Source organism: Leguminivora glycinivorella, chromosome 4 (assembly GCF_023078275.1).
Source record: "Leguminivora glycinivorella isolate SPB_JAAS2020 chromosome 4, LegGlyc_1.1, whole genome shotgun sequence".
Classification (NCBI taxonomy): Eukaryota; Metazoa; Arthropoda; class Insecta; order Lepidoptera; family Tortricidae; genus Leguminivora; species Leguminivora glycinivorella.
In genome coordinates this window covers 3,338,395-3,362,868 of record NC_062974.1, presented here as the reverse complement: position 1 = coordinate 3,362,868, position 24,474 = coordinate 3,338,395, and the positions used below count along the sequence as shown (strand labels likewise).

The window sequence follows — 24,474 nt, the reverse complement described above, 5'->3', positions numbered from 1 at the left end:
CGAGTGCAGAAAAGAGGTTGTTTGAAGCGAGTAACGATAAAAAATAACGTTTTCAGTACAGATGGTGTTTTTTTTACGCACTAGTGCGAGAAGTGGTTCATTATATGCCAGGTCGAAACTTCGGATGGCCATCTGTACTGAAAAACGTCGTACGATACACGTGCGAAAAGGAAATTCGTAACTCGTGTCGATTTAAAACACTCCCTTCGGTCGTGTTTTAATTTATCGCCACTCGTTTCGAACTTCCTTTTTTACGCACTTGTATCGTAATGTACTATTTAAATTATAACACGACCGAAGGAAGTGTTTTTAATCAACATTAAATTACATAAGTGGCAAGTACAACCTTTTTCAGTACAAATGACCCTTTGAAGTTTTGACGTGACAAGAAATGTACTACTTTCCGAACTAGTGCGGAAAAAAACACCATATGTATCATACTAAAAAATATTGTTTTCACTCTATTACAATCGTTTCAATGATGATGATGATGGAAAAAGTGCAGTCCTCGATATTAGATTGTATCATAAAGGATTTTTTCACTTTTCTAACAAAAATCAAACTTATTTGTACATAATTATATTGTCAATAGCCGAATCCACAGAGAACGGGACATGTCGCAAGACAACGTGCTAGCGCGGCATAAATAAAGGATCATGCTTGATAAACAGACGGAACGATAACAACCTCATCCGATTCTGCTTCTTCCTTTTGAGGCACATAAGATGCACAGAAGCCTAAAAAATATGATAATATGTTTCTGTATTGTAAGTAAGTACTTATTGTTTGAATAGGTATTATTTTTTAAATGTTTTCAATAAAATTATGAAAATATGTCATTATCTTTGTTTTGTTTATGTACCTTACCTTATCAATAATAATTACATGTTACAGCGATATGGGCATTACATTATAAATTAAACGTGAATAACATAATATGTATTTTAGGTTATTTCGGAAAATGATATTTTTCTTTTGGCGGTCCCAAAGAAAGTTGCCATATGTAGTGACATCCGGGTCGCAAAATCACTATAGAGAAATATGTTTGAACGCTTAAAATATTACTCAACATTATTTAGTCAATCAACTGTCTATTCTACTATCATGAAACTTGAGACCTAAATAAAAGTATTAATCTGGTGATATTTTATATGGAATCTTTTTAATAAGTCCGACGAGTAACATAATTTATTAGAAAATAGACACGTTTGAGCTACACAATTTACCCGCTAGTTTAAAAACTAAAACAACGCTGTTGAGCTTTTTATATGGCAACACCAAATTTGTAATGTCATTTTAGTTGTCACGAAATGGAGTGCGATTAGGACGTGTCCGTAATAAATAATTAAACATCCTTTTTATTTACTTGTAATGCTCTTAGCACTTCAATAGTAATACCAAACACTGCTTTCGATTATGTTCATTTCGTGCAAAGTTTTGTTCGACCCAAATTTGCTGCGGAAATATGGAAGAGGTAAGTTCGTAGGTTACCATATTTTCATTGTACTATAACAACACGGTCCTGCGCTGGTGTTGCATGGTAATTTTGCAATCACGTTTTTGCAGGAACTTAACGAAAATGATTTGGAGGAGCGGCTGTATGCTATGATCCATCATGTAGACGGGACGCAAGCAGATGAGATCGCACAACAGAGCCATGACGCAAGTCCGCGTGTTGACGATACGCCGCGAAGCACCGTAAGGCGCTACTGGCGTACAAATCATAACAGCGCGTTTCAAAAAGTAAACACGCCTAAAGACGCTCCGACCAACAGAAACACGCCCTACAACAACAAGACACCTGCTGTTGTAAACAAAAACACTCCTGTGCCCGTCAACAACAGTCATGCAGCCGCTGCCGTCTCCGACACTAAACCGAAAGAGGAGAAAGACGCACCCGACTCACCACCAGCTGGCCTGTTCATATTACAGAACACTGCTCCTCAGAGTTACACAAAAATAGTTGAAATATTAGATATTGATGAAAGACCAAAGGTTTTCGAACTACAGTCAAGCGATGAGGATGAAGTTGTTGAAGTTGCTTTACCACCCAAGCCCACCATCACTATTGAGAGCTCTGATGAAGATGAACTGATTATCCAAAATGATAAAAACATCACTGAAAAAGGCAAGAACAGCTCTAAAGAAAATAAGTCACCAAACAAAAATAAAAGAGATGTATCATCAAGTCCGGTTCCATCAGTTCAGTCATCTATGTCTGATGATTTCATCCGTGGGGACTGCATAGCTCTCAACATATCCTCAGCACAGCCGACCAATGAAAGTTTTGACTTCAGCTTGCACGGATCAGATCTCATTGGAGATTCAACTCCTGCCAAGAAGAAGAAGAAAAAGAAATCTAAAGACAGGTTGACATCAACTCCCATCAACCCTGAACAGAAAGTTCAGGAGTTGAGTAATGCTGACAACATTTTTGCCACACCAAAGAGTAAAGCAAAAAACAAGAAACCCAAGACAAAGTCTTATACTGTGTCTGAGAAAATCATTCCAAACCCAGATGTGTATGATTCTGACAGCAATCAGTCTACTACAGACTTAAATAAAAATCATGATGCATACGCTGTTACAGATAAAAGCTTCCCGTGTGCTGATGTTTACGAATCAGACTCGAGCGTGTCTGAATGTATCAAGGTGGTGGAAAAACAGCCGGCACCACAGAAGAAAGCAAATGTAAATGATATTTCTGACAATGATGTATCCACAGAATTATCAAAAACTATAAATACAACAGACAAGACCATTGTTGTGGACCTGACAAGTGACTACACTACCCTTGATAGTACTCACATTGAAGAGAACATTGTTATTGCTAATATAACTGGTTATTCAGATGTGCATGAATATGGAGACAGTATTGAGAACACAACTCGTGAAGACCTTGGAGAATTCTGTTCAACGAAAGTACCGCAGATATTGTATGAAGACCTGGACTTTGACAACCTGAAGGGGAAGGACAAAGTGTGTAAGCGCGACGGTACTCGCTGACTACACTGCGGGCTGAGATGGACAAGTTTTACAATGAAAGCTGGGGTGGCGAGAATTTCAACCATCAGGAGATTCAGAAGAACATGTCACGTGAGTGTTTCCTTATTCATTAAAAATAGAAAAACATATCTCAGGAACAGATATTCCATTCCGTTTTACGAATACTTACTATGTTCCAGTTTTCCCAGTGCAGTTTTAATTTTAGCGTACTGCGATTGTTGATCATTGTAGTAGTCTCCAGGGTAATAGCCTTCATCGGAGAACTATAACAAGCAGTATTAACCAAGGATGTAACGGAGCTCTGCTTCTGCTTCCGTTTCTGCAGAACTTCCGTTTTGTTTTGCACATCCGCTTCTGTTCCGGTTCTGTTATTTTTCAAACGGAAGTTATAACGGATGTCGGAACCTAGCGCGACGGTGGGACATGAGCGGCGTACATCAAAGACCAACAGGTTTATACCTGTCATTCGCTCATTTCTCTGCTTGCCACGTGCTGCGATACCAAACGCTAAGGCGGAAGGCCAAGCCAGTTCTTAAATTCTTAGTTAGTAAACAGTAAACACCTAAAAGTTCTAGGTAATTTAATTAGTTTTGATTTATGTTATACCTATGTGGTATTTTTTCTTTTCGTTTTTAACATCCATAAGTTCCGCTTCTGGTTCCGGTTCCGCTTCTGCTTCCGTTAAACTAAATTCAAAACTTCTGCTTCCGCTTTCGGTTCCGTTAAAAACACTTCCGTTACATCCCTGTATACTAATGTAAAGAATTGTGCCATAAACAAGAACAGTCTCCATTTTACATAATAACTTTTAAATTGGGGCTTAATCATAAATAAATAAATATAAATATTATAGGACATTCTTACACAGATTGACTGAGTCCCACGGTAAACTCAAGAAGGCTTGTGTTGTGGGTACTCAGACAACAATATATAAATACCCATATGCATGAAAAAAACATCCATGACTCAGGAATAAAAATATCTGTGCTCATCACATAAATAAATGCCCTTACTGCCAGACCGGTTTCTGGTCGGATAATTATAGCAATAATTAGTTATCTTTGTTGATTGATTGATTGATTGATTGAACTATAATGTGAGTGTTTAGGCAATTTGAAAGATGTTCTTTAAAAAAAATTAAAATGTCCATGGGCCTACCACCAACACTACACAAATAACAGTTACCTGAGATACCTCACTCTGTTACACCGACCAAAAATGTTGATAAATTTTAACTTTACAGATAGGTAGAAGATAATAATACTTATAAATAAACAAAATTTTAAATCACTACATAGTATAAAACAAAGTCGCTTTCTCTGTCCCTATGTCCCTATGTATGCTTAAATCTTTAAAACTACGCAACGGATTTTGATGCGGTTTTTTTAAATAGATAGAGTGATTGTAGAGGAAGGTTTACATGTAGGTATAGTACCCGTGCGAAGCCGGGGCGGGTCGCTAGTCATCAATAATTCTTAAAACACTCCCTTAAAAATGTAAAAATTAAAGATTGTCTCACAAGTGGTTGCTACTAAAATATATTTACATGCATAAACTCACACCTGTAATCCCAAAGGGGTAGGCAGAGCATATAAAACCGCTCAGCTCAGTGCCACTCTTGGCAGTTAAAGAGTTGAAAGAAAACAGAATTGTGATATTGTAATGACAGGTAGCCCGCCAATCGCCCACACAACAATAGAACCCATACTCCACAGTCGACTACTATGATAAGAAGAAAGGGGGTGGTGAAATTCTTAACCCACCACCACATGGGTTAAAAGATATTATTATTATTTATTGATCAGGCAAGCAGTTGTAACAACTGATAGTTGCCTGTATCATACTAATCCTAAGATGTATTCTTTGCATTTAGTTAGTTATCTAGTCGGTTCTTAAACTAGTTGACATTCAGTAGGCCTAGCACATGAAGCCGTGAGAGTATGTCACCGCGAGATAGATGACACGTCTTCTTCTAACTGTATTAATGACATAAGGACGGGTAGTCTATCTCGCTCGCGGCGACATACTCTCGCGGCAATCATGAGCTAATCCTGCAGTGGTGAGACCACATCTTTTAGTAGTTTGTTCCATGTTTTGCCCACTCTGTTGCTGAGAAATTGCAATTTATAGCAAAAACTATTTAGTAATTTAGAAAGAATGTATTCTTCTAGTCTACAATTCATAACATTAATGCGGTATGAATATTGTTAAGTTTTAGAACAATAGCATCAATACAACCTTATGTAAACAAAACGTTTGTCTTAACAGCATCATTAACAAGTGACGCCTAATGTGGTCATTAACTAATGGCCTGCTGTTAGCTTCTCATTACCTAATGTGGTGATAAGAATAGGCGATGCGATGGCTGTAGAATTATTACGTGATTTGGAAATATTTGTACGTCATAATAAATTCTACTCCAAATCATGCTGCAGATGCAAATAAACCCTTACACCCCGTCACAAAACCCCCCTTTGGGGGGTCTCAAACTCTGAAATTGCCAGGGTTCGAGGATATATATCAATGGATATATCGGATATATATCCAGCTGCACGGGTAGCATGGTCGCGCGATAGACGATAAAACATCTGGCCGTCCCTATCGCACTATTAGTAAGTGCGATAGGGACGGCCAGATGTTTTATCATTTATCGCGCGACCATAATTGCCTGCCTGGGTTCGACGATATATATCAATGGATATAAATATCCGATATAATATCATTTTTTTTATAATTATTGCAATACAAAAAATGGTAAAAAAAATGTAACATTGTTAAAAATATATTTTTTTGTGTGCTACTCTGCAGCGGCGCCACCTTAATGAAATTCAACTAATTATATGTTAAAATGATGTTCGTAAGACGTACAGTATGTACGTGTAATGTTATGACTGTACCTATAGCGGGAAATGAAATAATGGGCTTTTATTGTGGCGCCGCTGCAGAGCATGCTCTGCAGCGGCGCCACTCAGTTCTCATAGATAGAAATTACATCATCTACTTTTTTCTTATGGAAATTGATGTACCAATGCTGTTTATTATGTACGTATGGAAAAAATCACTATAACTTAGTAAATTTATGTACTTTCAGTAATTCCGCAATCCACCTGAACGGTATGAGATAGTATGTAAGGAGGTGTACCTACGTGTAAGCGAGAGGGAGATATATTCCTTCCCGCGCTTCCGCGCTCGGCGCGATTTGCTCTGGGTTTCAATAATTATTATTAAATTTATTAGTCAGGGACCAAACGACCTCTTTTACAAAAAGTCGTCGACATCTCTTCTAAATACCTAAAACAGGTATGGATGTGTTCCTCGTTATCTCCAGATTACGAATTGACCTGTTTTAGTTTAAGGAGAAAAAGGAGAAGAAGGTTGAGAAAAAGGGGGGAGAAAGATGGCGGCCGACCATCATAGATATTTATTCACATCTCGAGTCCTATGGCACCAATCTGTTCGTGCAAGGTGTCGTTTGAAAGCTTATTAAACCTACTTTAATTATTTATACATAACTATACTCATAAAAGTAACCGTTTACGAAATATTTGAAAATATGTATTTTTTTATCGCGCATTAATTGCACAAGTACTAGAAAAAATGCGTCTTACTCAATAAACAATAACTTTACCGCAATTGATTTTATTATAAAATTTTTGCGTCTATTCATGCTCTTTCTAAAAATATAAGTTTCATTGGTATATGATAATATATAACCATGTAATTACGAATTTGGTTTAGCAGAAGTCACTCTGCCCGGTCGCAGAAATGGGCGCTGACCGTAGTAAAGTATTCAATATTTTTGAGGTCCTATTTTGCGGATCCATATGCGAGAGGTATCGTTTCAAAGCTAATTAAACCTACTATATTTTTTTATAAATAACTATAGTCATAAAGGTAGCTGTTTAGAAAATATTTGAAAATATGTGTTTTATAGACCATGAGTCGCACAAGTACATACTGGTAAAAAATGCTTCTTAATCAATAAACAACAACTTTTCCGGAATTGATGTTAGTATAAGATTTACGCGGAATTTCGTGCGCTTTCTCATAACATAAGTTTTATTGGTGTATAATATTATATAACCAAGTAATTACAAATATGGTTAAGTAGCGCCCGGCCACGCTGACCGTCGCCAAATTTTCTATATTTTTCAGATCCTATTTTATTTTACAGGAATCTTTTGAAAGCATATTATGCGTACTATCATTAGTTCTCAATAATTTTAGTTGTAACTGTAGTAGCTAACAAAATATTTGAAAATATGTATTGGAACCGATGTGAGTAAAACATGCTTCTAGCTCAATGAATTATATTTTTTCCGCAATTGATATAATAACAAAATAAACGGCGAAATGTATGACCTTTTCAAATAATAAGTTTTGTCAGTATTGCATGAATAATTAATGTTAATTTATCCATCATACTCACTGCGCACCGTCATATACATGGATGACCATTTTCGTTGCCGTTTTCATAATTTTTAAGATTGTATCTTGGTGCATGACCAATAAACAATAACTTTACCGCAAATAATGTTATGATAAGATTTACAGGACATTTCATATTCTCTCTAAAAATATAAGTGTTATTGATGTATGATATTATACAACCAAGTAATTACGAATTTGGTTTAGCAGGTGTCACTGCACCCCCGTGACGTAAATAGGTGCTAACCGTCGCCTAATTTTATGTATTTCACAGATCCTATTTTAGCGATCAATTTGTGAGAGGTATCATTTGAAAGCATATTATGCGTACTATCGTTACTTTTTAATAATTTTAGTCGTAATTGTAGAAGTTTACAAAATATTTGACAATATGTGTATTTTTACTGTATATATGAATAGCATTCGCACTGATACGAGTGAAACATGCTTCTATCTCAATAAATTATATTTATACGCAATTGATATAATAACGAAATGAACCGCAAAATGTATGGCCTTTACAAAAAATGAGTTTTGTTAGTTTTGCTTAAACAATTAATGTTAATTTGTCCACCATACCCACTGCGCACGGTCAATCGTCATATAAACGGATGTCCACCGCCGTTGCCTTAATTTTTTCATCATTTTACATATTTTATTTTACAGATCAATTAAGTATATAAGTAAATTCGATACGTGATAGATTATATTTATTATGAATATACGATTAGTGAAATAAAATCTGAAAAATCATGAAAAAAGGCAACGACGGTGGACATCTATTTATATGATGGCGCGCAGTAGGTGAGCTGAACAAATTCAAATTAATTGTTTATGCAATACAAACCAAACTTATTTTTTGTGTAAGTCATACATTTTTCGTTTATTTTGTTATTATTTCAATTGCGGAAAACTATAATTTATTGAGCTAGAAGCGTGTCTTATCAATGCCAATGCTATTCATGCACAGTAAAATACACATATTACTAATCAAATATTTTGTAACCTTCTACAGTTTCGACTTGAAATATTAGAAATAAAGATAGTACGCATAATATGCTTTCAAATGATACCTCTCACAAATTTATCAGTAAAATAGGATCTGAGTAACGTAGAAAATTTGGCGACGGTCAGTCAGCACCCAATATCGTGACAGGGCGCAGTGACCCCTGCTAAACCAAATTCGTAATTACTTGGTCATATATTATCATACACCAATAAAACTTATATTTTTAGAAAGCGCGTGAAATTTCTCGTAAATTTTATAAAAACATTAATTGCGGTAAAGTTATGGTTTATTAAGTTAGAAGTATTTTTTATCTGTATATCTGCAACTCGTGCTCGAAAAAAAACTCATGTTTTCAAATATTTTGTAAACAGCTACCTTTATAACTATAGTTATTCAAAAATAATTATAGTAGGTTTAATTTGCTTTCAAATGATACCTCTTACATATGGATCCGTAAAATAAGAACTTAAAAATATTGAATACTTTACTACGGTCAGCGCTCATTTTTATGCGACCGGCGGAGTGACCACTACGAAACAAAATTCGTAATTTAATGGTTATATTATCACTTACCAATAAAACTTATATTTTTAGAAAGCTCATGAATAGTCGCGTAAATTTTATAATAACATCAATTGCGGTAACGTTATTGTTTATTGACTTAGAAGCATTTTTTACCAGTACTTGTGCGATTCATGCTCGATAAAAAACACATATTTTCAAATATTATGTAAACAGCTACCTTTAATACTATAGTTATGTGTAAACAATTATATTAGGTTTAATTATCTCTCAAACGATACCTCTCACATATGGATCCGTAAAATAAGACCTCAAAAATATTGAATACTTTACTACGGTCAGCGCCCGTTTATGCGACCTGGAGGATAACCCCTGCCAAACAAAATTCTTAATTACATGGTTATATATTATCATATACCAATGAAACTTATATTTTTAGAAAGAGCATGAATAGACGCAAAAATTATATAATAACATCAATTGCGGTAAAGTTATTGTTTATTGAGTTAGACGCATTTTTTACTAGTACTTGTGCAATTCATGCGCGATAAAAAAACACATATTTTCAAATATTTCCTAAACGGTTACTTTTATGAGCATAGTTATCTGAAAACAATTAAATTAGGTTTAATAAGCTTTCAAATGACACCTCGCACGAACAGATTGGTGCCATAGGACTCGAGATGTGAATAAATATCTATGATGGTCGGTCGCCATCTTTCCCCCCCTTTTTCTCGACCCGTCCCCCCCTCCTTAAACTAAAACAGGTCAATTCGTAATCTGGAGAGAACGAGGAACATATCCATACCTGTTTTAGGTATTTAGAAGAGATGTCGACGAAAATCGTGAAGGAGACGACTTGTGGCCAAATTGGCTCTAGACTATATGCCCCTGTTGTACACTCTGCTTTTCACTTCGATTGCGAGGAATTAATTATATTTTTCTCGGCAATTTACACCACGAAATTATCGTAAAGCGAAAGAACATAATACATAACCAACTCCCGGCAACTTTTTTTTTTCAACATGTAATCAGAGTTTCAGACGCTTGGTTTTTTGCCACGTCAAAAATTTTTTTAACGATAAGTAATCGAATCTTATTTTATTTGATTTACTAAATTTAATGAAAGAAAATACGGAATTCTAATAAATTGTAGCAAAAGTAAAATTGTGCAATATTTTTTAACTGTTTGTCTCTTGAGACCGATTTCCTTAGTCTTAGGCCGGCAACAGACGGTCTTAAAACTCATAATTTGATAAAATCATAATCAGTACAAAAATCAGATCGAGTGCACGGAGTTCCATACAATTTCGCGACTGTCCACACACACACTCTTTTTTTTAAGATTATGAATTTTAAGACTGTCTGTTGCCGGCCTTAGAAGAAAATTGTACTTTATGCTCTAGAACATAAAATGCGATTTTATGTCGTCTTCGCACTACATTTCATTTCCTTTATTTAATTTCAATATAAACTTACAGTTTAACACCAAAACGTTTACATGAGACTACAAGTCCTTTTTATAACTAAACTACATAAAGGTGCACTTTTCAAGCATGAGAAGTGAAAACGAAATTTATTTGTTATACATAATTAATACTTCGTTTAAAAAAAATTAAAATACAACTTTTTCATCTAACAATTAAGTGACTGGTTAAATACGTTGCGTTTACTTGGCTGATGTTCTTCATATTACCTTGGTCCCTACAGTTTAATAAAAATATAAAAAAAAGTTTACTGTAGCGGGAAAGCACTGTGAAATTATTTAAAATACAGTTTTCAAATTGTTTTAGCAATTAACTATATACGTACCTACTTATATTATGGTTAGTGTCACGAAATATGTAGTTTATTCTAATTTGTTTTGTTGTGTAAATAGTTACATATTAAACTGATAATGAAGAGTGTTAAATTTTCTTCTAAGGCCGGCAACAGACAGTCTTAAAATTCATAATCATAAAAAACAAGAGTGTGTGTGGACAGTCGCGAAATTGTATGGAAATCCGTGCACTCGATCTGATTTCTGTACTGATTATGATTTTATCAAGTTATGAATTTTAAGACTGTCTGTTAAGACTATTTTAAGACTAAGGAAATCGGTCTCAAGAGACAAACAGTTAAAACATATTGCACAATTTTATTTTTGCTACAATTTATTAGAATTCCGTATTTTCTGTCATTAAATTCAGTAAATCGAATAAAATAGGATTCGATTACTTATCGTTAAAAAAATTTTTGACTTGGCAAAAAACCAAGCGTCTGAAACTCTGATTACATGTTGAAAAAAAAGTTGGCGGGAGTTGGTTATGTATTATGTTCTTTCGCTTTACGACAATTTCGTGGTGTAAATTGCCGAGAAAAATATAATTAATTCCTCGCAATCGAAGTGAAAAGCAGAGTGTACAACAGGGGCATAAATTTAATAATAATTATTGAAACCCAGAGCAAATCGCGCCGAGCGCGGAAGCGCGGGAAGGAATATATCTCCCTCTCGCTTACCCGTAGGTACACCTCCTTACATACTATCTCATACCGTTCAGGCGGAATGCGGAATTACTGAAAGTACATAAATTTACTAAGTTATAGTGATTTTTTCCATATATACGTACATAATAAACAGCATTGGTACATCAATTTCCATAAGAAAAAAGTAGATGATGTAATTTCTATCTATGAGAACTGAGTAAAATAAAAGCCCATTATTTCCACAATAAACAATAACACAATAAAAGCCACAATAAAAGCCCATTATTACATTTCCCGCTATAGGTACAGTCATAACATTACACGTACATACTGTACGTCTTACGAACATCATTTTAACATATAATTAGTTGAATTTCATTAAGGTGGCGCCGCCGCAGAGTAGCACACATTTTTTTGTGTTTGTTATCTTTTTCTACTAAATGTTATGTTTTTTAGTAGATTTTCCTTATCTAAAGTAGTATTCATAAATAATGCAACAAAATAATAATATGCCTTCCATACAAAATGGATATATATCAAAGTTGATATATATCCGATATATTGATATTTATTATAAATATCGGATATTTTCGAACCCTGGAAATTGCCCATATCACTAAGTTCACTAACAAAAATACATTTCTGTACCACCACCGCGATAACAAAATAATTATTTCGCCATAATATAATCATCTGTTTTAAAAGAAGAGAACATGAAATGGGCAAACGCTTTTCAGTTTTCTGAATCATTGTTTACTAAATGCCGAACTTAAAAATAACAGAGATGTTTCTATTTCAGGAGATAAGAGCTTGTGGGTGATCGACCCAAAAGACAGAATGCCAAATCCGCCGAAAAGGAGAGTCACGTAAGTTAAAATATTATATGAATAGAAAATTGTGAAATTTACATTTTGTATGGAATGGAACGTTTATTTGGTGATCGAAATAAATCACTACATATACGGTCAACCAAATCTTGACACTAAAAAATTGCGCAAAAATCATGGAAATGAAATTATCCCTACATTTTAAAATTATTTTCCTTTTTTAGGGTTCCGTAGTCAACTAGGAACCCTTATAGTGGTACAATAAAAAGTGGAAAGAAATGTTTTATTAGGGTACCCCCCCCCCCCCTTCACGTAGTGGGGAGTGATTTTTAATTCCTTCCAATCCTAACGGCCTAGCCACGACAATGGTCTAAGGCGGCGAGCGGGGCGGCTGGGCTGCGCGGGAAACGCGCGCGGGCGCTAGCCATGCCACGTACTTTTAGAAGCGGCGGCAGGGCCTAGTAGCGGCCAGGACGCTTTCATATTTAAAAACATGTTTTTTACTGTCTAATATTACTCTAAAGTGCATAGAATGCTTTAATTAGTCAATTACGTCTTGTACAAGAGAATATGTGTGATGACTAAGTACATGGAATTTATTTTATGGCTAGGTAAATGATACTTAATATAAATAAAGACAGAAAAAAATTAAGAGTAAATACGAATAAATACTATACAAAAATATATATATATATAACGCGAAAGTACAATTCAATTTTCATTAAATAAAGGTTTCGGGTTCAAGACGCTCATAATAAAAACAAAATGTTTTGTTTCGCGCGGAATCGCTAGCCCCATCTAGCCGCCTAGGCCGGTCGCGCCGCTGTAATGTCGTGGCACCGCCCGCGCGGCGCGCTAATGAATCGCGCGCCGCCCCGCGCGCCGCTCCCGCGGGTTTTTCGATATTGTTAATATTTTGTCGGGCTAAACGTAATATATTGGTATTTAAAAATGAATAGTTTAAAAATTTTTTGATATTGTCCCGCTCCAAAAGTTTAAAAAAATGTGTCCCCCCTCTAACATTTGAACCATAAGTTTAAAAAATATGAAAAAAATCACAAAAGTAGAACTTTATAAAGACTTTCTAGGAAAATTGTTTTGAACTTGATAGGTTGAATAGTTTTTGAGAAAAATACGGGTAACTTTTTTATAAATAAATTTTCAATCTTTTAAGTGTTATGGCTCGATGATTCCGCCAACAACGTCAAGGTTTAGAAAGGCAAGTTGTGATGTGGGGACTAAAGGAGAACTCACATACATTCACGACGTGATTTTTCAAATTTGCCGCATTTTTAGTGCCAAAATTCGGTTGACCGCCACAAATAGGCTAGTTTCCTATCTTATCTTATCTTATCTTATCTAGTTGAATCAGCTTCTTTTTAAGAACTGTCAAAACGGTTTTTCTTATATGGAATTCCTATGAAATACTGAGGAGTGACGTCACGGTCAATTCATTTACTTTATACTCGTATCTTTCTCTTTGACTTATTAAATATAAATTTAGTTTAAATAAAACTACTGTATGTATTTTTCTTCTAATTATACATACATACAATCACGCCTGTTTCCCATAAAGGGGTAGGCAGAGCACATGAAACTGCTAAAGTTACAGTGCCACTCTTCTAATTATGTGGTGCTTTATTTCGTGCACTACATAAAATATTTTATTTTAAGTATAGGAAACTAGCCTATTCTCGTTTTTAATAATTTCCTTTATGCTTCCAGCTGCAACTACTGCAACCGCGGCGGCCATCGCGACGACACTTGCCGGCTCAAGCCGCCCGTGTGCCACATGTGCGGTCACACTGGACATTACGAGCCGCGCTGCCCTCGCAAGATCTGCGTCAACGTGAGTACTTATTCAAATGTCTTTTTAAACAAGAAGCGATGAAACCAAGGACGACACTTGTCTCAAGCCGCCCGTGTGCCACATGTGCGGTCACACTGGACATTACGAGCCGCGCTGCCCTCGCAAGATCTGCGTCAACGTGAGTACAAACTCAATAATTGTTCGGTAAAAAAACTTCTTCATGGCATGGCATGTGTACAGATGTAGTGCGAAAAGGGTTTCCTTCGTATTTTTCCGTAAGGGCCTGGCCACATGGGCGCGTTGCGGCGACGCACCGCAAAAATTCTGCGTTGCGGTGCCGCGCCGCCAGTTTTTGCGGCAGGAAATCTGCGGCGCGGCACCGCGACGCAAGAACTCGCGGTGCGTTGACGCACCGCCAAAACTCGCGGTGCCTCGCCGCTACTCGCAAAATAATTGTGAACTGTTTTGTTCGAATTAAACTTCGTGTTATTATTTATATTTAACCCTTCTTTGCTTGGTGATGATTTTTTTTTTCTGAACATCACAAACATTGAATTAATAGTAGATTTAGTACAGTGGCGTGCCTAGGGTTTCAAAGTGAGGCAAGCCGAAAGGTACGTTTTGGCAATATCTAACTACTTAATCTTCAATTTTCGAACTCACAGCCCTACAAAATGTTCTATTACGCGCCGCACTTTTCTGAGAAATACACAAGCCGGGCGTTGGTTTTCGCGCGGAAATAATGTCTCGTTTTTGGGCAAAATTTAACTACTTTACCTTGCCTTCGTCGAGTAATATGTGTACCACGCATTTGTCACCGTCACAAGGAACAAATTCATCCATTGTCAATTGGATTTTTAAACGAATTAAACACTTAATAACAAGAAAACGAAGAAGAGCACATTCACTTAACGCAAATAAAACTTTCGACTAAATAATAATACACTTGAAGTTGTCAATCAAACGCGCGCTCAATCTTGTTCCTCACTTCATACCAAAAGCCCGGCTTAAATCGTGGAACAAATGTTCTATATATACCTACAAATAGTTATATAAGTTGCTAGGCAGAATGTAGGCTAAAAGCTAGGAAAAAAAGGATGTAAGAGCAAGCCCCATTGCAAGCCAACGAGTGCGAGCGAGCAAGATATAGCTGAACGTAGTGAACGTGCTCTTCCGCGCTGCACTAGCGCCACGGCAAAACATGGCAACATGCTGTGGTCTGTACCGTATGGTCGGTCGGCCGTGAGCTTCACTTATGGAGAACTTAATAATATCTAATATTAGCGCGCGATTTTAAAAATGTTAGGGCAAGCCCGGCTTTTGGGCTTATATGGCTGTACCGCCACTGATTTAGTACAGTTTTTCACGACAAAATACTAAGCAAATTTCGAATTTTTCAATATGCTACTAAAAAATCTTCTTTTTTAATTAGATTGTTTCATGTTTAAAAAAAATGGTGATAGATTTTTTCATTATTTTTACAGTGCTCTCCACGTGCTATCCTACCTTTTTCCATAGTGAATGTATGGGGTTTTTTTATTTGCGGCTTTTAATACATTTACGATAATGTTGACATCTAGGAAACTATTGATACCTACTGAATAAGAATGGAATCGTTAGGCATTAAATTTTATGTGACAATAAAAAAATATTTTTTTCATACAAATTGTATGGGGATCGTTTTTCCCGATTTGTGGATTTTCTAGCCAGAAATCTTATTTTGGTCTCATACAAGCTTTTGATCCTTGATAGAAATGGGATCGATTGGCGTCAAAAAAAAAGTTTGTGAAAAATTACCTTTTTCTCGCACCCTGTATGTTTTTCCAAAAATATGTAGGTAAACGCCATTTTTCATAAATTTAAAATGGTCTTCTACTTTACTGACAAAATACAACCTGTATAAGTAATTGTCAAAGTTTAGACTAACATTTTTAATTATTTATTTATAAATGATTTTATGTTCTTGTGAAAATTATAACATTTTTTAAATAAACAGACTATTTTGATCCATGTCTGGATAAAGACTGATCGTGAAGTTCTGCACCGCGTATTAGTTATTGAGGAGCGGCGACGCAACGCGAGTTTTGGCGGCGCGGCGACGCGCCGCAAAAAATCTGCGTTGCGGTGCCGCACCGCGGGTTTTTGCGGTGCGTCGACGCACCGCGAGTTCTTGCGTCGCGGTGCCGCGCCGCAGATTTCCTGCCGCAAACACTGGCGGCGCGGCAACGCAACGCAGAATTTTTGCGGTGCGTCGCCGCAACGCGCCCATGTGGCCAGGCCCTAAACGTTCATATTTGTCATGCTAGTTCAGTCAATGTAAGTACATCTTGTACTGAGACTGACTGAAATGCATGACACGTTCGTACGTTTCCGTAAAAATACGAAGGCAAATATTTTCGCACTACATCTGTAAGTACTTGTCAGTTAGAACAGTTAGAACAACACAGATAGTTGACGCGTCAATGACGCTTGTCACTACAAATAACTTGCATTTACTGATGTATGGAGTTATTCTCTTACCTTATTTATCCCTCTATGGTTAAAAGTAAAAAGTGCTGTCATCACCATTGCCGTCAAGCGAAGCAATTATCTGAACTGAACGGAAAATACCGGTTTATTTAGCTTTTACTCCGAACTTCCTGAACGCTAACATTTAGGCCCCCACAGACGGGAGACAAAACTGTTTTGTCTCCGTCGTATTTGTATGAAAAGTTGCGTCGCCTCGTGTGCGCACCTTCATACTAGCCCATAGACCGAGCGACGGAGACAAAACAGTTTTGTCGCCCGTGTGCGCGGAGCCTTAAAGAATAAACTGGTTCATTTTATGTACGAGAACGCCGGACTAGTGATGTGACACGCAAAAAATCATCGAAAAAAAAACCGGTTTTGTTGTCCTAAACCGGTTAATCTGCCAAAAAACTATGGAGTCGTTATCTTAAAAAGTGTACTGTGTCAGACGGACGGACAAACAGATAGACGCAAAAGGTTCATTTAAAGGTTCCGTTTTCTTTCTTTTTGAGGTACTGAACCCTATAAATAAAACGAACAATCAATAATTTATTCGCAATTTGTAATTCCATATAGACAGATAAAGTCTAAGAAAAAAACGTATCTCAGTACCGTAATACAGAAAAAGGTCCGGTGGCCTAGATGGCGTTACACCTTTGGGGGACGCTCGGCTAGATGGCACTAATGTTGATATTTGACATTTTTTAACATATATCAAGCAAAGAATATGGGCCAAATTGTCAAAACTGAGGTTCAATTAAGCCTGTGTCAAGAGATGGCAGTCTTTGCACTGCGATTACACATTTTACTTCGACACTAACTCTTCATAATACTCGATACTCTTTGATTTTACGAACGAAAGGTACACTACTTGTGCAACAATAAACCTTTTTTTTTTTTGTTGCAGTGCGGATCGCCCAACTTCATGTACTCGACGTCATGCCGCAACTGCACCGCGTGGCGCGCGCTCACGTGCGCCGAGTGCGGCCAGCACGGCCATCCTGCGTCGCACTGTCCCGACACCTGGCGCCGGTACCACAACACCGTAAGTCTTCTTCTTTTTCATCCTAGCGCTATCCTGGCAGTTTGTCACGGCTCATTAGTGCCAAGGATACTAGGTAAAGTGAGCCCTGAACCCGCGACCTATGGATTAAGATGCGCCCTTACAGCTTGACCACCAGCGCTTCACGGTACGTATTGAAGTATAATTATGTGCTGCCTGTTAAGTGAGAGATCTTGACGTTGAACAAATAATTTAAATTCCCACACACATATGTGTGTCTAAACAATTAGGTTAATGGACACACGACACTAGAGTGCCCCGAGTGGTTTCTAGTCTTTTTTTTATAGTTTTAGTCTACTCGATGTAATTTGGCGCAAGTTCATTTTTCATTTTTTCATAGCGCCGACGGTCAAAAGACTTGATGGCCTGCGATCTCCAGTTTTTTAACTACGGAAAACAGCTAAAACGAACATCAAACGCTAACGTGTGAAGTGGACCAGTGAACAGCATCGGTGTTGAGTTTTTTTTTCTTAAATCAAAAAATTCGACAACCTGGAATGTTATCCATTGTCGTGAAGTTTTCTGTAGGTAATATATTTTGATGGTATTTTATTTATTGAGCCTAGTGTGGAAACCACCATGATCATCATCATCAAGGCCACCAAGGGCCCATGCATTCTTGAAGGATAATTGTTACAATAATGAGTCGCAGTGTAGAGTTTCGCTTTTCCACTTATGGCTATACATACAAACTTATCTACAGTTTGACCAAAAAGAGTAGAAGTTAAAAAGTGTCGGCAACATCGTAGTGTCGTCTCGTTTTCTCACGCATATTGATTTGAAAGGGATGACTACTTTGTTGCCACTTTTTAATTTCTGCTCTTTTTGGTCAGATTGTATGTTGAGCTGCTGGATCTGAGAAGGCTACCAGTTCGGTGACGCTTCGCATGTGCTTTCTTTCGCTTTCATTCAGTATACTGCAACTCACGTTACTTTTTTTGCAATGTATTAATTAATCACACAACACACTGAAACTTAACATTCATGTGCTCTGCCTACCCCTTTATGGGATGCAGGCGTGATTATATGTATGTATGTAATCACACAACAGTTTTCGAGTGTGTCGTATACGTTCATTTCCGTAAGTTCGCTTGATTGACGCGTGAATGACGCTAGATGTCACTACAAATAACGCATTTACTGATGTATGAAGTTACAACTCTTACTTTACTTATTTCTCTATGATGTCTATCTATGATATGTCTATCTAATAATTTACGATAAATGAAACCAGGCGTAAATTCAATATGTTATCATTAAATATACTCTTAATTTTCACCCCATAATGAATTTTTGAAAAAATCTCAGCAGCAATGTACTGTAAACGTGGTTGCGATGACAATCAATGACAACTGTCAACGAGCGTTTAACGGGAGTGTGTTTGCATTACGTTGCGGGCCGAATTAATTTGTATGGATAAAAAAATATTTCAATTTTAAGTAAAAGTTATCTAATTACATTTTATACGTCCTATACTCACCACCGTTAAGAGGTTCGCCCGTATTAGGTTTACACCCTGTAGATAAACATTTACGGCATGTTATTAAAACGTGGTGTGCATAAGCCCTAATACCGATTCAACAAAATCGTACATAATCGTTAAATTTTGTAAACTCTTTGTCTTAGCTGCTATCCGGCAATTCAAACTTTAGAGATGTGTCAAAAATCGGTGCTGGGAATAATTCTGAGCAAGAGTAGAATTAAAAAAAATTTTGTGTAGTACGTATTATTTATTGTCTGTCAATAAGTAACGTATTATTTATCTAGTGATGTAAAAAACCGGTATTTTCCGAAAACCGTTTTCAAGTCCTTTAATTATTAACTTGGACATTAAGTTGTATTGATAGTATTCCACCATCAACACTTGTTACGTAATATTCTACCTCTATATAGTGTTGTGTAACAAATTCTAACATCCATTTTTAATTTCGCCGCTCGGGGCGCTAGTGTAGATGGAAGTCTGAAAATGCATAGTATTTTTGGAGGTTGCCATCTTTTTTGTAGCAATTTTTTTTCACTGCTTAATAATTATCGTATTTTTTTGTCCGCTTTACATTCGGTTCATTCGTGGTTTTAAGAGTTCAAGGAGGTTTAAAAGTTGCAAATTTAGACTTTTGCGTATTGCGTATACTAATACCATCTACCGTGGCTCGTGGCTCCAACTGGTAAGCACAAAAAGGTAGCTTTTACTAGGATTTTCCTTTTACAGATCGACGAAAACATGCCTTTGGAGCAATGCGGAGAAAAGCCGCAGTACCAACTGCAGTGCAGCGGCTGCACGCGCCGCGGCCACCTCGCGCACACCTGCCGCACTTTCCTCCCGCTCAGCTCTCTCCCCATCTTCTCCCCCCGCGTCGCGCGATATCTCAGTATCTACCCCTCCGCGCCTGCACACACGCACACACCCACACACGCGCCCAACACACACAAACGGCTCTCCAACTCGCCCACCACGCATGAGACTCATGCCAATAAGAGAAGAAATATTTCTGACGGCGATCTCCATCGGTCGAGGACGGTTTCTGAAAATGAGCAAACACGGTCGAGGAAAATACCTGAAAGCGAGGCGAGGATGAAGACAAGTTCTGAAAGTGGATATCGGGCGAGGAAAAACTCTCAAAATGCGCCCGTCAGCGAACCGAAAGAAGTCAAAAATGCCGAGGCAGAGAAGGCGCCCGATTTTATCCCTATCGGATCGAATACGGACGGCAACGGCCAGGTGATTCAGGACAATGAGGTATCCGATACGAGCGAAGTCAGAACGTCGGCTCGTTTCTATATTAATTTTGGAGTCAAGAGTAAATTATCGTCGCGGGATGGTCAAGATTGGCTCAATCAAAGTATAGAAAAATTTAATGTGGATATTCAATACAACAATGCCAATTCTTTCCTCACTGTAGTCGGCACGGTAGGTGATCAAGAGGCTTTTCATTCGGCGCTGAAGGCGTGGAGCGGCAGGCCCGAACCCGCACCACCCAAGGCCAAAAAACAAAAAAAACTGCGACCAAACATCAGTCTTATGCCAATAAAGAAAAAGGACATTCTGCGCAAACTTAAAAAGCTTTTGAGATGCTCAAAAATGATATTGGTGACCCTAAAGCTATTTTAAGAGAGCTAACCCATTTGGAACACCGTCATCAGATACTAAAAAAACAGAAAGCCAAAAGACCTGTGCAGTTGAGTAAAAACCAACAAGAACTAGATGAGATGCTTAAGAAACTCAACATGGTACTCCTCGGGCAAGCCGGTCTAGCCGGAGGGGCCGAAAGCTTAAAAAAGCTCTACTATTGGCAAAAAATAATTACCAACATCACCGACGAAACGGTGCCCCTTCCTTTACGTAAAAAAATAATTAAACATTACCAAATCTTGTTCACACCCGTGGCACGTAACGATTATGAGAATTTGGTGGAAAAGTTTTACGCCACACATCCTCTAACTCTCAAAAATAATTCACCAAGGGATAACAAAAATGAAAAGAAGAACAGGATTGACCAACCACAACATCCTTGTCAGCAAAATAATGAGATAGTGGATATTAAATCCACAGAGGTGGATCAAATGGTTACCCTTGCAGAACAGCAACCCTGGCAGCCTAATAAAAAAGTGTTAAATGTTATCAAGAACATGACCAAAAAACTGTCTTGCTTCCACTCGCGGCTGCTACAAAGGCAGTATAAAGTTAAAGACCGCAAGGCGATGCGACTCAATATCGCCAATAAAATACTTGATGCTAAAAAGTGTTTGAGCGAATTTGATTGCTCGTCAAAAGAGCAAATGGAAAAGATTCAGAATGCAAGGAAGGTTAAAAAAGAAGCTATAGATTTCCTATTCGGGAAAAAACAAAAGAAAAGGAATAACACTTCAAAAACAAAGTGAAACGACTTTGTACTTGACTTGTACACATAGGCCCGGCGTGGAACGAAGGCGACAAGAAAAAGTGTGCGTTGTCAGATTCGCTTTCGTCATGCGCCGGTCATGTGTCACGTCTCGCCACTTTTATTGTGTATATCGAATTGTGAATATTAAACGAACCTATTCTAAAGCACAAAATGTTTCTTTATTCTCACCCAACACTTTACGTTACCTATGACATAGCACAATTATTTTTTTCTTTGTAACAGACTTACTACTTGATAACATTTTCAGACACCAATTTATTTTCCGGGCAAATTAGTTTCGCCTACCATTCCTTCTGGTGTTACCTACACCCTTTTCTAACTACATATGTAAAACGTTTCGTTTTTTTTTTCAACCCCATTTTGCCAAGAGTGGCACTGAAACTTGAGTAGTTCATGTGCTCTGCCTACCCCTTTATGGGATACAGGCGTGATTGTATGTTATGTTATGTATGTTATATGTAAAACAACACGTATTTTGAAAACTGTTTTATAGTAAGTCGTAAGGTCTAGGAATAAGGTCGTCAACGCTGATTATCCAACAAATTGTTATTCGAGTATCTAATTGTTAAATCCCTTCTCAATTACAATTTTTCTTGTTACAGATCGATGAAAACATGCCGTTGGAGCAATGCGGAGAAAAGCCGCAGTACCAACTGCAGTGCAGCGGCTGCACGCGCCGCGGCCACCTCGCGCACACCTGCCGCACCTTCCTTCCGCTCAGCTCCTCCCCATCCCCTCCCACCGCGTCGCGCGATACTTCCGCCTCTACCCCCCTGCGCCCGCACACGCGCACGCGGCCGCACACACGCATTCGCCCAACACTCACAAGCGGCTCTCCAACTCGCCCACCACGCATGAGACGCACGTCAATAAAAGAAGAAATATTTCCGACGGCGATCTCAATCGGTCGAGGACTGTTTCTGAAAATGAGCAAAATCGGTCGAGGAAAATATCCGAGAGTGAGGTGTGGACGAAGAAAAATTCTGAAAGTGGAAATCGGGCGAGGAATAACTCTCAAAATATGCTCGCCAGCGAACAGAAAGAGGTCAAAAATGCCGAAGCAGAGAAGGCACCCGATTTTATCCCTATCGGAACTAATACAGACGGCAACGGCCAAGTGATTCAAGACAATGAGGTATCCGATACGAGCGAAGTCAGAACATCGGCTCGCATCTATATTACTTATGGTGTCATGAATAGATTATCGTCCCTGGATGGACAAGATTGGCTCAATCGGAGTATGGAGAGATTCAACGTGGATGTTCAATACAGCAATAAGAGTTCTTTCCTCACCGTTATCGGCACGGTAGGCGATCAAGAGGCTTTTCATTCGGAGTTCAGGGCGTGGAGCGGCAGGTCCAAACCAGTGGCACCCGAAGCTGAAACAGAGAAACCACAATCTCAATTCAATCTGATACCCAAAAAGAAAAACGACGTTTTACGCAAACTTAACAACGCTTTCGAGATGCTGAAAAACAACATTGGTGACCCGAAAGCGATTTTCAAAGAATTAACTTACTTGCAAAACCGTCATCAAACTATAAAAAATCAAAAAGTTATAAGCCCTGTACAATTGAGCAAAAACAGAGAAAAACTAGATGAAATGCTTAAGAAACTCAATATGGTACTCCTCGGACAAGCTGGTCTCGCCGGAGGAGCCGAGAGTTTGAACGCGCTCTACTCTTTGCAAGAAAAACTTATCAACATCAGAAATCAAAAAGTGCCCAATCCTTTACGATCGGAAATACACCAACATTACCAAATCATATTTACGCCTATGGCGCGTGACGATTATGCGGATTTGGTGAAAAAGTTTTATACCACGCGTCCTCTTATTCTCAAAAATAATTCACCGGGCAAAACCAAAAAGAAAAAGAAGAAGAGGGTGGACCAACAACAGAAACTCACAAATAAAGAGATAGTTCTTCAACCGACTAGAGCAGATTCAATGCCTATTCTGCCGTCACACGGATCACAGCAGACAAATATTAATGGTATCAAGAACATGATGAAACATCTGTCCTGCTTCTACGCGCGGCTGTTAAATAACCAGCCCCGTAACGAAGCCCGCAATATGTTGCGACTAAACATCGTCTACAAAATACTTGATGCACAAAAGTGCTTGAACGAATTCGATGGCATGACAAAAAAAATGCAAACGGAAAAAATAAAGAATGCTCTTAAGATTCAGCAACAAGCTAAAGCTTTCCTAAACGGGGGAAATCAGAGAATGAGAAAAAATAACACTTTTCATGAATAAAGTGTAAGGAATTTGTTACACATAGGCCCGGCGTGGGACGAAAGCGGAACATTTCAGAAAAAGTGTGCGTCGTCAGATCCGCTTTTGTTATGCGCCGGTCATGTGTCACGCCACTTTTATCGTGTATGTGAATTAATAAACAAACTTAGTGTAAAGCATAAAATCTTATTATTCTGGTTTCTCTGACATCCTTCCTCCAGCGCTAGTTTGGCTCCATTAGATTTTTTTTTTCTTTTCCGCACTTATTGCAATCCTTTAGAAATTTCATCAATTATTTTTATTCCGTATGTGGACGAAAACTAGCGCAATGACTGCTCGTACCTAAATATCTCACTCAGAAGTTATTCAGGATATGCCATCTTCTTGATAACATTAATATCAAAGTATTTCTATGTCAATTGAGATGACCGTCGTCGTTAAGGACATCAAATCATACAAAAAGTTATACAAAAGACTTGCTAAGTGCCTCTTTTTCACAAATATATGAGGGACTGCTCTTCAAGAACTATCAGGCGGTTGCTGCAAGTTCTTGTAAATCAATTGATACACTTCATAATATACACTATGTAACATAATTGCCGAAGATAAATCCTACGGCTTATACATTACCTTCTATAGTACCTTTAATTTTCATGGTGTTTATTTAAAAAAAAGGAAGTGGTATTCGATACCG

General features: G+C 37.7%; 1 protein-coding gene across 3 annotated transcripts; it reads left to right on the top strand.

Moving 5' to 3' along the window:
• Nucleotides 1-1,305: 1,305 nt before the first annotated feature.
• On the top strand, nucleotides 1,306-23,969 carry LOC125225270 (zinc finger CCHC domain-containing protein 7). 3 transcript variants are annotated; one of them, XM_048128887.1, is made up of 5 exons: nucleotides 2,892-3,096; nucleotides 12,231-12,297; nucleotides 13,984-14,107; nucleotides 17,484-17,621; nucleotides 22,144-23,969. In XM_048128887.1, the coding sequence occupies exons 1-5, from the start codon at nucleotides 3,024-3,026 to the stop codon at nucleotides 22,660-22,662; spliced, it is 921 nt and encodes a 306-aa protein (XP_047984844.1). In that variant the 5' UTR covers nucleotides 2,892-3,023; the 3' UTR covers nucleotides 22,663-23,969. The 3 variants fall into 3 exon arrangements, 2 of the variants coding, with proteins under 2 accessions (XP_047984844.1, XP_047984843.1); XM_048128886.1 differs by lacking the exon at nucleotides 22,144-23,969 and adding an exon at nucleotides 19,849-21,692; XR_007176971.1 differs by lacking the exons at nucleotides 13,984-14,107; nucleotides 17,484-17,621; nucleotides 22,144-23,969 and adding an exon at nucleotides 1,306-1,474 and having other exon boundaries at nucleotides 1,567-3,096; nucleotides 12,231-12,257.
• Nucleotides 23,970-24,474: the final 505 nt, after the last annotated feature.